Source organism: Panthera uncia, chromosome C2 (genome assembly GCF_023721935.1).
Source record: "Panthera uncia isolate 11264 chromosome C2, Puncia_PCG_1.0, whole genome shotgun sequence".
Lineage (NCBI taxonomy): Eukaryota > Metazoa > Chordata > Mammalia > Carnivora > Felidae > Panthera > Panthera uncia.
In genome coordinates this window covers 79972920-79986865 of record NC_064810.1, presented here as the reverse complement: position 1 = coordinate 79986865, position 13946 = coordinate 79972920, and the positions used below count along the sequence as shown (strand labels likewise).

The 13946-nt window shown below is 41.3% G+C and overlaps 2 protein-coding genes and 1 long non-coding RNA gene across 11 annotated transcripts in view; 1 reads left to right on the top strand and 2 right to left on the bottom strand.

Annotated features, from left to right (window-relative positions):
• LIPH (lipase H) overlaps positions 1–692 on the bottom strand; it is a 45420-nt gene extending 44728 nt beyond the window's left edge. Inside the window, exon 1 of the mRNA XM_049628441.1 lies at positions 420–692. Within this exon, the coding sequence (XP_049484398.1) occupies positions 420–468 (49 nt within the window). The 5' untranslated portion in view covers positions 469–692. The remainder of the gene's footprint in view (positions 1–419) is intronic.
• A 4790-nt stretch (positions 693–5482) lies between these two features.
• On the bottom strand, positions 5483–9693 carry LOC125921100 (uncharacterized). Its single transcript, XR_007457302.1, has 2 exons — positions 9608–9693; positions 5483–8340 (listed from the first exon to the last, which is right to left on the bottom strand). It is a non-coding gene; the product is annotated as an uncharacterized LOC125921100 (long non-coding RNA).
• A 177-nt stretch (positions 9694–9870) lies between these two features.
• Positions 9871–13946, top strand: part of SENP2 (SUMO specific peptidase 2) — a 37908-nt gene continuing 33832 nt past the window's right edge. For 2 of the 9 annotated variants that reach the window (XM_049628426.1, XM_049628434.1), the window contains exons 1-2: positions 9873–10166; positions 12171–12226. In XM_049628426.1, the coding sequence (XP_049484383.1) occupies positions 10066–10166; positions 12171–12226 (157 nt within the window). In that variant the 5' untranslated portion in view covers positions 9873–10065. The other 7 variants (XR_007457301.1, XM_049628427.1, XM_049628433.1 and 4 more) reach the window with 6 other exon arrangements.

Below are 13946 nucleotides of genomic sequence, written 5' to 3'. Positions count from 1 at the left end.
TTTCCTAAAAGATAATTTAAATAAACCTTCAGTGTATGAAAGCTTATAAAAACCTATCCTCTATGTATTAGATATTACAATACAACAAAACTTAAAATTTCTACAACATAAATGATTTTATTTCATAGAGGGGGAAAGGCACAGAAAACTTAACTACGAAAGAAAATAACCTTTAGATTTCCCAACACATTTATTTTTCATACATCAGAAGTTAATTCAAAGGAATAATAATTTCTTTCATTACTGAAAAAAAAATGTTCAGGGTTAGAAAGTTCATTTAATCCGTATCTTCTTTCCTTCACAATGACTAAATAAGATTCAAAAAGTCCACTGAAGGGAGTGGGCTGATAAAATGCAAAGTGACAATATAAAATAATATTTTTTAAATAATTAAGTAAACCATTCATTAAATGACCTACCTGTTTTCACCAAGCAGATCAAACTGAAGAAGAAGGATAATCTCAGCATATGGAAACTGGAGAGAGTGTGTGTCACATTCACAAGAATAATTTCCTTTGCAGAGCCTTGGAGTTTCCACTGAGGGCTTTGCTCAGAGGGAGCTCAGATAACTACACCAGAGGTGTGGTGACAACAGGAAGTTCCCGAGGGACTGCAGGCAGGTCCCAACCCTTTCAGGATATTTGACTCCTCCTCTTTTCAGTGGAAGGTCGAGTACTTTCTACCTTACACAATTTTATGCACATCTTTTTTTTTTTAATTTTATGCATATCTTAATATTATAATGTGTATTTGTAGAATGACGAGTTCAAAATAGTTTCATTCTTTGTGGGCGGTTTATTAGTGGCTTGGCTTGGTATGTTGAAATCAAGTGTGATCTGAGATATTTGCCTCCCTGTTCTTGTGAGTGAAACAAATCAATGAGTATTCTGTTGGTCTGTGTCCACAAAACTAGTTTTTATGTTAATTCACACACACATTCCTCATCAGGCAGTCTTTATATTTTGTTAAGAACATTTCATTAAGTCCATTCATATACCTGTATTTGTCCAGATACGCTTCAGATTAAAGGAACATTTTTATGGCATTATACATATTTTTATTTCTTCCTATCCAGAGCCTATCTCTCCCTCACCCTTGCCTCCTACTTTCTAAAGGAAAATTAAATGCAAAAGCTTTAAATAGAGAGTTCTGCCAGAATCCATCCACTTCAGTGTTGGAAGTAACTGAACTTGTGTTCTCCTGGCTATGAGGTAATTTAATTACCTTTCAGGTGGAAGGGCTTGTAGCAGTCACTCAGGCTTATGGGGCGGGGGGGGGGGGGGGGGGGGGGGGGGGGGGGGGGGGGGGGGGAGGGGGAGACGGTGGTCTGATGAGCTGAAACATGCATTTATAAAGAAAGACACAAACAATTTAAAGAATACATTGTGGGGCGCCTGGGTGGCTCAGTCGGTTAAGCGGCCGACTTCGGCTCAGGTCATGATCTCGTGGTCCGTGGGTTCAAGCCCCGTGTCGGGCTCTGTGCTGACAGCTCAGAGCCTGGAGCCTGTTTCAGATTCTGTGTCTCCCTCTTTCTCTGACCCTCCCCTGTTCATGCTCTTTCTCTGTCTCAAAAATAAATAAATGTTAAAAAAAAAATTAAAAAAAAATAATACATTGTTACCCAGGGCATCAGGCAAAAGCCACTAGTCATTTAGCATTGTCTACCTGAAATACACATTTATGAAGCAAAGTTATCTCTCATAGAAGTTTATCGGTTTTCTGTGTCTGCATCCCATTCGAATAGCAGGGGATTCCTTGCGGGAAGTAGATTCCAGCAGTGCTTCCCAAAGAATCAGTACATCAGATTTCCCCTGCTTGGGGCGGGGGGGGGGGGGGGGTGCTTTTCAGAGTATTGCATATGGATTCTGTGTCACACCTCAGACCTAATGAAGGCCAAGACCTGCTAGCAGTTGTTCAAATCCCACATCTTCCACTCACTGGTTGTGTGGCTTGAAGCAAAACATTTCCATTCTTAACTTTTCTCAACTGTGAAATGAGGAAAAAAAAGCAGGTATCTCACAGGGCTGTTATTCGGATTAAATGAGCTAATATGAGTAAAGTTCTTAGCGTTACAGTCTGCTACCAAGGTAAACTCACTCAGCACTTGGTAACTATGTTACTTAAGTGGTTACACAGTCTACACCTTTCCCTTCTGTCAGAAGGCAGTCTGCACAGTGCTGAGAAGAGGGGTCAGGTGGATTTTAGGAATGGAGGGCACCTGATAGCAGTGATGTTTCAGGTAAATGACTTTAGTCAGTACTGTAGTGTATTTTTTTTTTTTTTTGTCTCCTGCTGGAGAAATAACTTAGGGATACATAAATAGGAAAAACAAATAGGTGGCCTGCTAGCTTTATTAGTTTTCCATTTGCAGTAAGCTTTACTGGTTTGGTAACAACTGCCCTCTGGAACAAATGGAGAATGTTCCACATTCTCTTAGGAACCTGTTGTGGAATGCACTGTTGGGTCAGTGTACTTGTCTGATAAATATTTGTTGAGCTCCTATCAGTTTAGTACCACGCCAAGTCTTTATCTAGACAGAGCCAATGTACATTTTCCTGGAAACCAGCCAATTATGGGAATAAGAATAATTTCTGTTGGGAGGGCTTTTTGTGTTAGTATTGATTTTCCTGCCAGTAGGCACACAAGTTTTCCTACAACTTCCTAGCTGTCTGTGCTTTTCTACTTCCAGTGTTCAAAATAACACAAGGTATCAATGGGAGGACCCATCCTCTCAAGAAGAGAGAGTTAGAAATATCAAATATGAAAAAACAGAAAGCATTTCAAAAGATGGAGGGAGAGGAAAGCGAGGGAGAATTGGAGAATAGGGAATCTTTGAGAGGTGAATTCGTTCTGTCGCCTGCTTGTGGTGGGGGTTACAGCAATCTACACAGGTGATAAGATTGCATAGAACCGTGCGCGCACGCGCGCACACACGTGCATGTAAAACTGGTAAAATGTAAATAAGATCTGTAGATTGTACTAATGTCAATTTATTGGCTTTCATAGTGCATTCTAGTTATGTAAGATGTTACAATTGGGGGAAACTGACTGGGGGTCCATGGGACATCCCTGTACTATTTTTGCAGCTTTCCGTGAATCTATAATTGTTTCAAAATAAAAGTTTTTAGGGGTGCCTCCGTGGCTCCGTTGGTTAACTGTCCTACTCTTGGTTTCAGTTCAGGTCATGATCTCAGGGTTTGGTGACATCACAGAGCCTGCTTGGGATTCTCTGTCTCTCTCACTCTCTGCTCCTCTCTGCTCACTCTCTATCTCTCTCTCTCAGATAAATGAACATTTAAAAAGTAACTAAAATTTTTCAAAGTTCCAAAAGATGGGGTAACTCATAACTATTTGAATGTTAACATTTACTCAAAGGTATCCTGAGGAAAGCCATGTCTTTATTTCTCATCATCATCATCAATCAATTTTCTTCATACGATGATTCTGAAAAATGATCACAACTCAAGAATAACACAGTTTGCCTCATTTCCAATTTAGTATTATGTATTGGCTTTTTTTCTTCTTCTTAACCTAGAAATCGCTTGCTACAGAGAGCAGATTAGAAAGGGGGCAGGCAAGCTTCCAAATGCGTGGACAGGAAAAACAGGTATGGAAGTGTAATGAACTGAAGGGAGGTGTTTTTATAACTCTCATTGGCTTCAGCTGTCAGGAAAGGTGACCTATGTCCTCTCTCACCCTGGTTTAATGCTCTAAGCTGGTATATGACTCACTATCACATAGAATTTTGTCCTTTCATCTGCTTCAGTGACCCCACAATCTCACTAGCTGTCCACGTTTGGAGAAATAAATGTTTCCTTGATTCGTTTTCTACAAGGAGATCAGGGTAACTTTCCCCTAATCCATGTATTTGTTTCATGTCTTCATTCCTTCATTTATTGAACATTTCTCAAGCTTCTATTTAAAAAAAATAATGAGGAAAAAATAGGGGATGGCTCCTTCTCACAAGGAGACAGACATATTAATGATACTAGTAATACTGATATAGAGTTACGGATACACCTTCCATAGAACCGAGGAGGAAGCAGTAAGTTGCTGGGAATCCCACGGGGAGGGGCCGTGGAAAAAGCTTCACACAGGACATCCTTTTTTGAGCTGGATTCTAAAGACTAGGTAGGAGCCTGTGAGGTGAAGAAAGTAGAGGAAAAGCAATTCAGGCAGAGGGAACAAACTTGGAGTTATAAAAGAAGTGTGGATTGCCAGTTTGGATGGATGCATAGGGAAATGATAAACTAACTGGAAGTCAGGGTAGGAGGCACTCTGCATGCCATGCTTAAGATAGTGGATTTTATCTTCAAGGCAGCAAGAACGTAAGTTTCTTTTCCTGTTCACTTCTTTGTATGTTAATATATTAGTATCATGTAATACAAATAAACATAATAAATAATATATGCCACAATAATATATAACAAATGTAAGAAATAATATAGAGAGAGAATAACACATTTAGGTTAGCTTATTAACTTTTTTTTTTTGTAGTTTATTACATAACAGGAGGGAAAATGTCTGTATACTACTTTCCTGGCCTAAGAAGTATTCTTCATGGAATAGAGCTACCTTGTTTTAGAAATCATGACTTCCTGGGGCACCTGGGTGGCTCAGTCAGTTAAGCTTCCGACTTCAGTTCAGGTCATGATCTAACAGTTTCTGGGTTGGAGCCCTGCTTCCGGCTCTGTGCTGACAGCTCAGAGCCTGGAGCCTGCTTTGGAGTCTGTGTCTCCCTCTCTCTCTGCCCCTCTCCTGCTGGCGCTCTGTCTCTCTCTGTCTTTCAAAAAATAAATAAACATCAAAAAAAAAAAAAAAAAGAAAGAAAGAAACCATGATTTCCTTACAAACAATGTATCAAATAAAATAAATGCAAGTCCAGCGCTTTCAATAACTGCTTGTTTGCAGAGTGCTGCCCAGAGCATTTCAAGGATAGAAGGCTCTAGCAAGGCCTGTATGCACACTGGCAAGACAGAGGCAAATGCTTTTATTAGTTAAAAATTCATTTCAAAAAATAAAAAATTTGGGGGTAGTGCCAATATTGAACATCCGTTGGTACCACGTATTTTATTTTATTATTAAAAAAAAATTTTTTTTTAATGTTTATTTATCTTTGAGAGAGCAACAGAGTGCAAGCTGGGGAGGGGCAGAGAGCAGGAGACACAGAATCAGAAGCAGGCTCCAGGCTCTGAGCTATTAGCACAGAGCCCGACATGGGGCGCAAACTCATGAACCGTGAGATCATGACCTGAGCCGAGGTCAGACCCTTAACTGACTGAGTGACTCAGGAACGCTGGTACCACATATTTTAGATTTATTTGAATCTAAAATATTATTATTATTAGAACCAGATTTCTGTTTTTATGTTTACTTAGCTGGCTTCCCAAGCACTGGTCATGAGAATCTTGTACCCATAGTTGAAGTCAGATCACTCCAAACATCTGGAATTTGATTAAAATCAACCCAACCACTTTTAGGATATGGTAACAGAAAACCACAAATTTAATTTATACATTTACTTTCCTTAATAAATAAGAACACTATAAATTTACCTTCCTTAGCAACAACAGCCACATCAGAGAACAAAACAACAACAAAAGACAACACAAGAGAGATCACCCTGCAAATAGATAGAAAAGGGACAGAATACAAGAGGAGGTGGCTTTTGGGAAGGCCTGAGAAGTGATCAGGCCTTGAATGATAGTACGTTTGATGGGTTTGGAGAGGAGAAAAGGCGGATCCATGGAGAATGCAGGAAAGTGTAGGATTGTGGAACTGACAAATTAAATGGCTTATTAGATAACTGAAGGAAGAAGAGGGAAGAGAAACATTAAGCACTTAGCCATGCTGGATACTGAAGTCAGTCCTTCACATACGTAAGCACATTTAACTGGCCCACAGATCTGAGAGGCAGATTTGATTAACTGTATTTTATAGATTAGAAAATAGGCTCAGATACTTCTTCACAAGGCAGGCCAAACCTGAAGTTAATGTGAGCAACTTTTCTAATAAAATCTAGGACAAGGAACTACACTTGCTTTGGGATAATAAGGCCAAGGTTATTATTAGACTGAATAAGATCAAAGTCCTCATTATTAGGAGGATACGTTTTTCTTGAATACCAGAGTTGGTTCCCAGAAGGAAATTAATATTTAGGGTGATGAGCTATGTTGGATTTTATGTACATAAAGCCCAAACCAACAGCATCTCACCTATGGGCTTCAATCTACTTCTATCAAATGGACCAGAGTTCGGGCAGGGGTCAGCAAAACCAAAGCTGACAATAAATCTTTTAATACTCTGAGAATGCTGGTAAAGGGAAAATGTTCAAGACTGAGCAATGAATTGGAGGGCTGGGTCTTTATTGTTCTGTGGAGGAGAGGTAGGTTTTGAGGAAAATTGGGATGGGCCCTGGAAAGGCTTGAAGGAGAGGATCTCAGCAAGAGGAAGAGGAGGAGGAGGAGGAGAGGGGAAGAGGGAAGAGGAGAAGTTTTTTGTTGTTTTTTGTCAACAAAGTTTTTGTTGTCATTTTGTTTTTCAGAAAATTGGGCAATCGTTTAGGATAGCCTAATGAAAACTTAAGCAATGAGGATGTGCCCCTCCAACAGTACACGGGTGCAAGTTATCCAAACCTCAATGTCCTTATTTCTCCATATGGCTTTGGTTTTCTCCTCTAGCCCTCTGGTGAAGAGTTCCTGAGTCCAGGAATGGGTGCAACAGTGGTGGGTTTGGAGTAAGCGTGGTCCCACTCCTTGACCACTGGATGGGCATCGGCCCATGCCTCTCCTGGGGATGATAGGTCAGCGAGCTCACCAAGTGGCAAAATGTCAGGTGCAGGCGGTGGCTGGCAGTTGCTACACTCGAGAGTTATTGCTTCCTGATGAGGCCCAGAGATTCGACTGAGGTAATTCCAAAGCCCTCCACTTTTCATAGAGGGGGTCTAACATTTCAGCATTAGGTATGCGCAGGTGCTATTAGTGAGGGAGAAAAAAAAATGTGTTGTACTGGAGTGGCCTGAGACTTGGTGTCAATGTTTCTTAAATCTTGGTGGCCAAAACCTGAGATACGCTGCTATTCTAAAGCACCTTGCAGTTTTCCCATTTATGTTTTGAACAGAGACTGCTCTTTTGTCTCCGAAAATCCCTTTGCAATGCTTGAGTGTTCTTTTTGGTTCAGTGAAGGCAAAGGCCATCTTTTATAGTGGAATGGACACATGGGACACAGCTCAAGTGCTGTGCATAATAATGCCATGGTAGACTATTTTTTAAGTTAACCGGGAGTCCAGCCTGAAATAGGTTGGAGTAGAGGTGGAGAGAAAATTCTCTTCTGTTGGTGGCTTGTAAAAGAGTGGAGAGATGACCTTGAGGGGAGTAAAGTCCTTCTGGGAGGCAATGAGCAATGGACTACGGATGATAATAGCCACTTCTAAATCTTCTGGTCTTTGCTTTCCAAATTACCCAGAGAGGGGCCACACAGCGGTCTTGTTCTACATTCCCATCATAGCTTAAAGCAAACTTTCACAATGTTCGGAGCCCATGATGGCCTGCAAATGAAGAAGGAGGATGTCCTCAAATTCCTTGCAGCAGGAACCCACTTAAGTGGCACTAACCTTGATTTCCAAATGGAACAGTACACCTACAAAAGGAAAAGTGATGGGATCTACATCATAAATCTGAAGAGAACCTGAGAGAAGCTTCTGCTGGCAGCTTGTGCCATTGGAGCCTTGAAAACCCAGCTGATGTCAGTGTCATATCATCTGGGAACACTGGCCAGAGAGCTGTGCTGAAGTTTGCTGCTGCTACTGGAGCCACTCCCTGCTGCTGGCTGCTTCACCCCTGGAAACTTCACTAAGTAGATCCAGGCAGCCTTCCTGGAACCGAGACTTCTGGTGGTTACAGATCCCAGGGCTGACCACTAGCCTCTCACAGAGGCATCTTATGTTAACCTGGCTACCGTCGCTCATGTAACACAAACTCTCCTATGTGCTATATAGACATTGCTATCGCTTACAACAAGAGAGCTCACTCAGTGGGTCTGATGTGGTGGATGCTGGCCTGGGAAGTTCTGCACATCTGTGGCACCATCAGGTCCTACCTGTCTCTTCTTCTACAGAGATCTTGAAGAGATTGAAAAGGAAGAGCAGCTTCCTGAGTTCACTGCTACTCAACCTGAAGTTGCAGACTGAACTGAAGGTGTGCAGGTGCCCTCTATGCCTATTCAGCAGTCCTCTACTGAAGACCGGAGTGCTCAGCCTGCCAGTGAAGACTGTTCTGCAGCTCCCACTGCTTAGACCACTGAATGGATAGGAACAACACTGAGTGGTCTTAAGCTGCTTTTCTACAACGGCAAACAAAATGGAATAGGGTTGATGGAAATGAAACAGTTTCTTAAAAAAAAACAAACCCACAAAACTTCTGGTCTTTCTATTCTCAAACTTTCATTAACAGTCTGGTGTTGGGGTGCCTGGGTGGCTCAGTCGGTTGAGCGTCCGACTTCGGCTCAGGTCATGATCTCACAGCTCGTGGGTTCGAGCCCCGCGTCGGGCTCTGTGCTGATGGCTCAGAGCCTGGGGCCTGCTTCGGATTCTGTGTCTCCCTCTCTCTCTGCCCCTAACCCACTCACATTCTGTCTCTGTCTCTCTCCAGAAATAAATAAACATTAAAAAAAAATTAAAAAAAAACCAGTCTGGTGTTAACTGTGTTTTGGAGAATTAAGGAAGGGGCCTATGTCCACATTTAGGATTTGGTTCCACTCTCTAGGAACTGCCTCCCATATGCCCAAGCCAGAGTGGTGATAGCCACAGGTGGTTCTGGAGCTCTAGGTGGTATCTTGCACCAGAATTCCAGAACACTTTATTGAGTACAGGATGAGGCTGTAATGGGGAGTGCCTGTGTTAAGTTCAAGGCCTTAAGTCTGGCCTTAACTAAATCAGAGGTAAAGGTCAAGTGTAGTCAGGGATGGATTTGTGGGGCCAGAAAAGGATTCCAGCAATGTTTGGGGGAGGGGACTGGATATTCTTGTCCCTAAATAGGGTGGGACTTTTTTCTCTTATTGATAATTAACCAGAAGTATGACCTCTAGATAACAGGGAGAGTTAATTTGCACTCCCTGCCAGCCCAGGGGTGGAGACTAGCAGGTACTAGGCCATAGGTACCTCTTGTCTTTAAGTTTCTGTGAAGCCTTCTTTGAATTATGCCCTTCCCTATCCCTCTCCAAGGTGTAGTTTTCCTTTCTCTGGCTCCTACTGCATTTTGCACACAATTATCTTGTAATTTTTAATCATGTCTCTTCCAGTAAACTCGCCTCACAGGAGAGGGACTGGCGCTGGTTCTCAGATCCCGGTTCCAATCCTGCTACGCCACTAGTTAGCTTTGTGACTTTTGGCAAATTACTTAATCGCTCTGTACTTGATTTCCTGATTTATTAAAAATGGGCATAAGACTCCTCACCATCGCCTGAGGTTGCTGGGAGAAACGAACATGACAGTACGTCGTAAAGTACTAGACCTTAGGTATATGCAAACCAAAGGGCACTTAGCAGGGTAAACATTTGTTCTGACCTACCTTTATTTTGTGCCCTCAACAAACATTTACTGAGTACCTACAGTATATTTCAGGCCTCCGGAGCGCTGGCTCCCAGGTGAGGAAGCCTCACTTGTTGTGGCCTGTGGGCCTTGTCCGGCGGGCCGTCTCACGACTGGCTACGCCGAACAGAAAGCCCCGCCCACAGCCCTTTCGATCTCGCCAACGATTGGACCGAGACAGTTTCGCACGCATTCTGGTTGCTAGGTTCGGGATGTGGTACGGGGTGAAGCTGCGCGTGCGCAGATTGAGGACGAAGATGCTTTCCGGTCCGGCAGGAGGAGGTGACGTCAGGAGTGGTGGCAGGCGGGGGCCTCCTATAGCCCTCAGGACGTTTTATCTGTGGGCCCTCCAATCGCGTCATAAGTCGGCGACTGAGCCTTGGCGGTGGTGGCCGAGGCGGTGAAGGCGGCAGCGGCGGCGACAGCTCTGGGGTTTGCTTCTCGGGGTGTGTCGGCCGCCGCTGCTGCTTGGGCCTGGTATGTACAAATGGCTGGTTAGGATTCTCGGCACCATTTTCCGTTTCTGTGACCGGCCGGTGCCCCCTGCCCGGGCCCTCCTGAAGAGGCGGCGCTCGAACAGGTGAGAGGAGAGGGGGCCGAGCGCCAGCCTGGCTGTACTCCCTCCCCCACCCGGGGCTCGGCCCCGAGAGCGCTGATCCAGCCAGGCAGGCCCTGCTCTGCCGAAACAGTTGGCCAGGCCAAGGCGGTGGAGGTGCGAGTCGCGGGTATCCTGGTGACGTAGTCGCTCCCTCCACGCTGTGCGATGCGGCTACTGCTGATGGAACGAGCTAGTTGTCTTTGGAGTGCACCGTGATGGTTAGGATCTTTGATGTTCTTGTCAGAGTCCGAGCTGATTGCTGTCAAATGGGGTTTTATTGTATCTTGCTACTCTTTCGTTAGTTGAAAAGTAACAATTGAAGGAATAGTGTCTGTGTTGTGGTTCACTGTTTACACAGCACACTCCCAAGTGTCATATGTAGGCAATAAGTGCAGCTAAAGGAAGTGAGATTCATAGCTTGACCAAAGCCGTTTTGACTACAAGAATTGTTCTCTTAGCACCAAAGAACAGCAGCTGTTTTGTTCTGAAACAGCTGTCAAACTGTGTGTGTGTGTTTTGCGAGGGAGGGAGGGAGGATGGTTCTGTGCTTTAGAGTTAGTATATGAGGGGGGAAAATTAGGTGTCTCATTTCTTTAAAAAGATCACTAGTTTGTGCTTAAAAATTTTGGGGGGAAACTAAAACTGTTCTTACTCAGTATCTGCCCCTTGGTTTGTCTCATTTCATAGTGTGTACCCCTTGCTTGAGAATTAATCTAGAGAATAAAAGACCGTACCAATTCTCTACTCCCCCATCAACTTTTAGTGACCAAGTGTTAATTTCATTTTTTATTAAGCCCAGGATTATTGAAGGATAGTTTCTTGGAGCTTGAGAGAGCAAGATGATTTAATACATGAGTCTGAAAATGCAGATCATTGATGAAATAGGCTGTTGGCTACATTCCATCATGTGTTCTAGAGAAACCAAGGTTTCAACTTAGTCTTTTCTACCTTTTTGTGAGGTTGATAAGAGGATCATTTGGGAGCATGTTGTAAAGTGCCTTAAATGATGCTTAATATATTATAAGGGTGGTATTTGTTTATTCTACCTCAGCGGCCTTGTGCTGAGGCTGGTGCATGATAGGTACTTGGTACATATTTATTGAATAAGAGAATATTAATTTCCTCTCCTTGTCCTTTCTTTCTGCTGTGAATCCCTGCCAGTGAGTGAAACAATGGTTTGGAGATCAAAACCCTGTTCTTCACCACACATCCTTTATCTAAAACAATTCTTCACAATGTAAGCCATGTTTCAGTCAAAATGAAGCCAGGAGGTCTTACTGGGATGTTCAAAGTTATTAACTGAATGGTATTCTCCTGGGATTTATTCTGTTAATTTTTTTTGGTAAAAATGATCAATTATAATTATCTTTAGAAAGATGATTATAATATACCGTAAGCTTTTAACATTCTTGAGGTATATATAGGCCCAAAAACTTTCCTGAATTCCCCAATTTTTTATTACCACTGTAATATAGTTTCCATGATAAAAATGCAGTTAAATGTAACACCTTTTATGGCTAAGAACTATATTTTAAGGCTTCTTATATTGTCTGCTTCTAGTAAAGTAGAAGATGGCTTTTCTTGTGAGGGTGGGGAGATGTTGTCATCTTTCAAAAGGAAGTTATTTGTTGTTTTAAAATCATTGCTGGAGAGAAAAAGGATAGACCAGTCCTAGGCTGTCACCTATGTTCATTTACTAGCCAAATGATTTCTGGCCAATTTCAAGTTTGTACTTTAGCCAGATTACAGATTATCATTTGATAGGGAGTTTTGGGTCTCTTTCAAATAGTTTAAACAAGAGTGTTAAGTCCTCAAATGGTAAAGGCCTACTACAGAGGAGTGTTTTCTCTTCAAACATCAGTTGAGTCTCATTTTTTGACAACGTGGATGGAGGGGGTGTGTTGTATGCATATTAGGTTTACTTATAGAAATGGATATGTGTGTGTATATGTAAATATATATATTTTTTTCTCTTTTTCTTTTCAGCACTTTGTTTTCTACAGTGGACACTGATGAAATACCAGCCAAAAGACCAAGATTAGGTATTGAATATGAATTTTAAAAATTAGTTTTTTTTAGTAGGAAAAGTATATGCATGGAACAAAATTCAAAAGGTAAAAAGTTTATGCTGTGAAAAGTAAGTCTCTTTCCTGTCCCTTTTCTACTCAGTTATCCTTTCTAGGGACTGTAATCAGGGTCTTAAGTATCCTTCCAGATAGATAAGCCTGTGTGTTGAATGTGTATTTTAAAATTCTGAATCTTCCTATAAAAAAAGGTGCTTTTTATTTTTGAGGAAAAAACACTGTAAAAACTACTTCAAATTGAGTCATCTAGTTCAAATAGCTGAGTGAATGAATCTAATGTGTTGCCCCAAATTGTTTACTTCTCTGGATCCAGAGGGCTAGACATAGCTTGATAGAAGAGAATAAAACTAGATTAAAGGAAAAAAGGCAAAATGGAGTGCAATAATAATATTTCCTCTGTCTCAAAAATGAATGTGAATTTTGATCTCCTCCAGATGTGGTAGTTAAGAGTAGAAATGTCTGTTAAGATTTCATTTAAATCCAGGGCACCTGGATGGCTCAGTCTGTTGAGCGTCCAACTCTTGATTTGGATTCAGGTATGATCTCATGGTCATGAGTTCGAGCTCCACATCAGGCTTTGTGTTGACAGCACAGAGCCTGCTTGGGATTCTTTCTCTCTTTCTCTCTGCCCCTTTCCCTGCTAGTTCTCTTGCTGTCTCTCAAAATAAATAAAGAAAACTTAAAAAAAAAAAAAAAAGATTTCATTTAAATCCAATGAGCAATTATTAAGCATGTCTTACTGCTAAGCAATGTGTTAGGTTCTACAGGAAATAGAAAAATGAGTAAGACAGGATCTCTATTTTTAAGGACCTTACAATTGTGGAGGTATATAATTGTATAGTAGAGGGTATAAGGCAAGCATATAAATTATTACTAATGTCAGTAGGGATGTGATAAATGAAATAAGAAAGATAGTAACAAAATAGTGTCCAATTTTCAGCTGATTAAAAGTCTCAGTAAATATTTGATGAAAGAGCTAGTGTGTAAGATGGATCTTAAAGGGTGGATGGGATATCAGCAGAGCAATAGGAAGGAAAAGCATTCTAAGCAGAGGGAACAGTATGGAAGAGTTGTGCAATTTAGGAAATAGTGAATAGAATTCAGGGGAGAAGTTGGCTAAAGAGAAGTATGTCAAATTAAAGAGGACTTTGAGTGCGAGGAATTTATATTAAATTCACTGGGACAGTGTTTCTCAAAGCACAAGATGGGTATCAGTTTAGGAAAGGATTTTAGGGGATACAGCATTTCATAGCATTAAGTAACATGTGAATTATGTTACATAGTAAAATGTTGTATCCTTTTCAGTTGTTTTTAATTTTCTGATTATTTCAAGCAGAATATCCTGATTTAATGCTAGTATGTTTTTATTACTTGCTATTACATGTGACTCTCCCTTCTTTTAATAGGCCCAGCTAGAACTTAACATTTTTATGTTTTCATTTCTTTATAAGGCAAAGAATGTTTCTTTACATTTAGAGTAGTGGTATAAAATTACCTTTCAAATACATTTATTTAGCAAAAAACATGAATCAATTTTAAACAAAAATATAAGTAAGTTATTTATATAAATAAAAAACTTTGACAGTGGTTACACCTGAAACCAACAAAACATTGTGTGTCAACTATACTTCAACAAAACAAGAAAAACAAAAGAACTTTGACGATATTATAGAAGGTT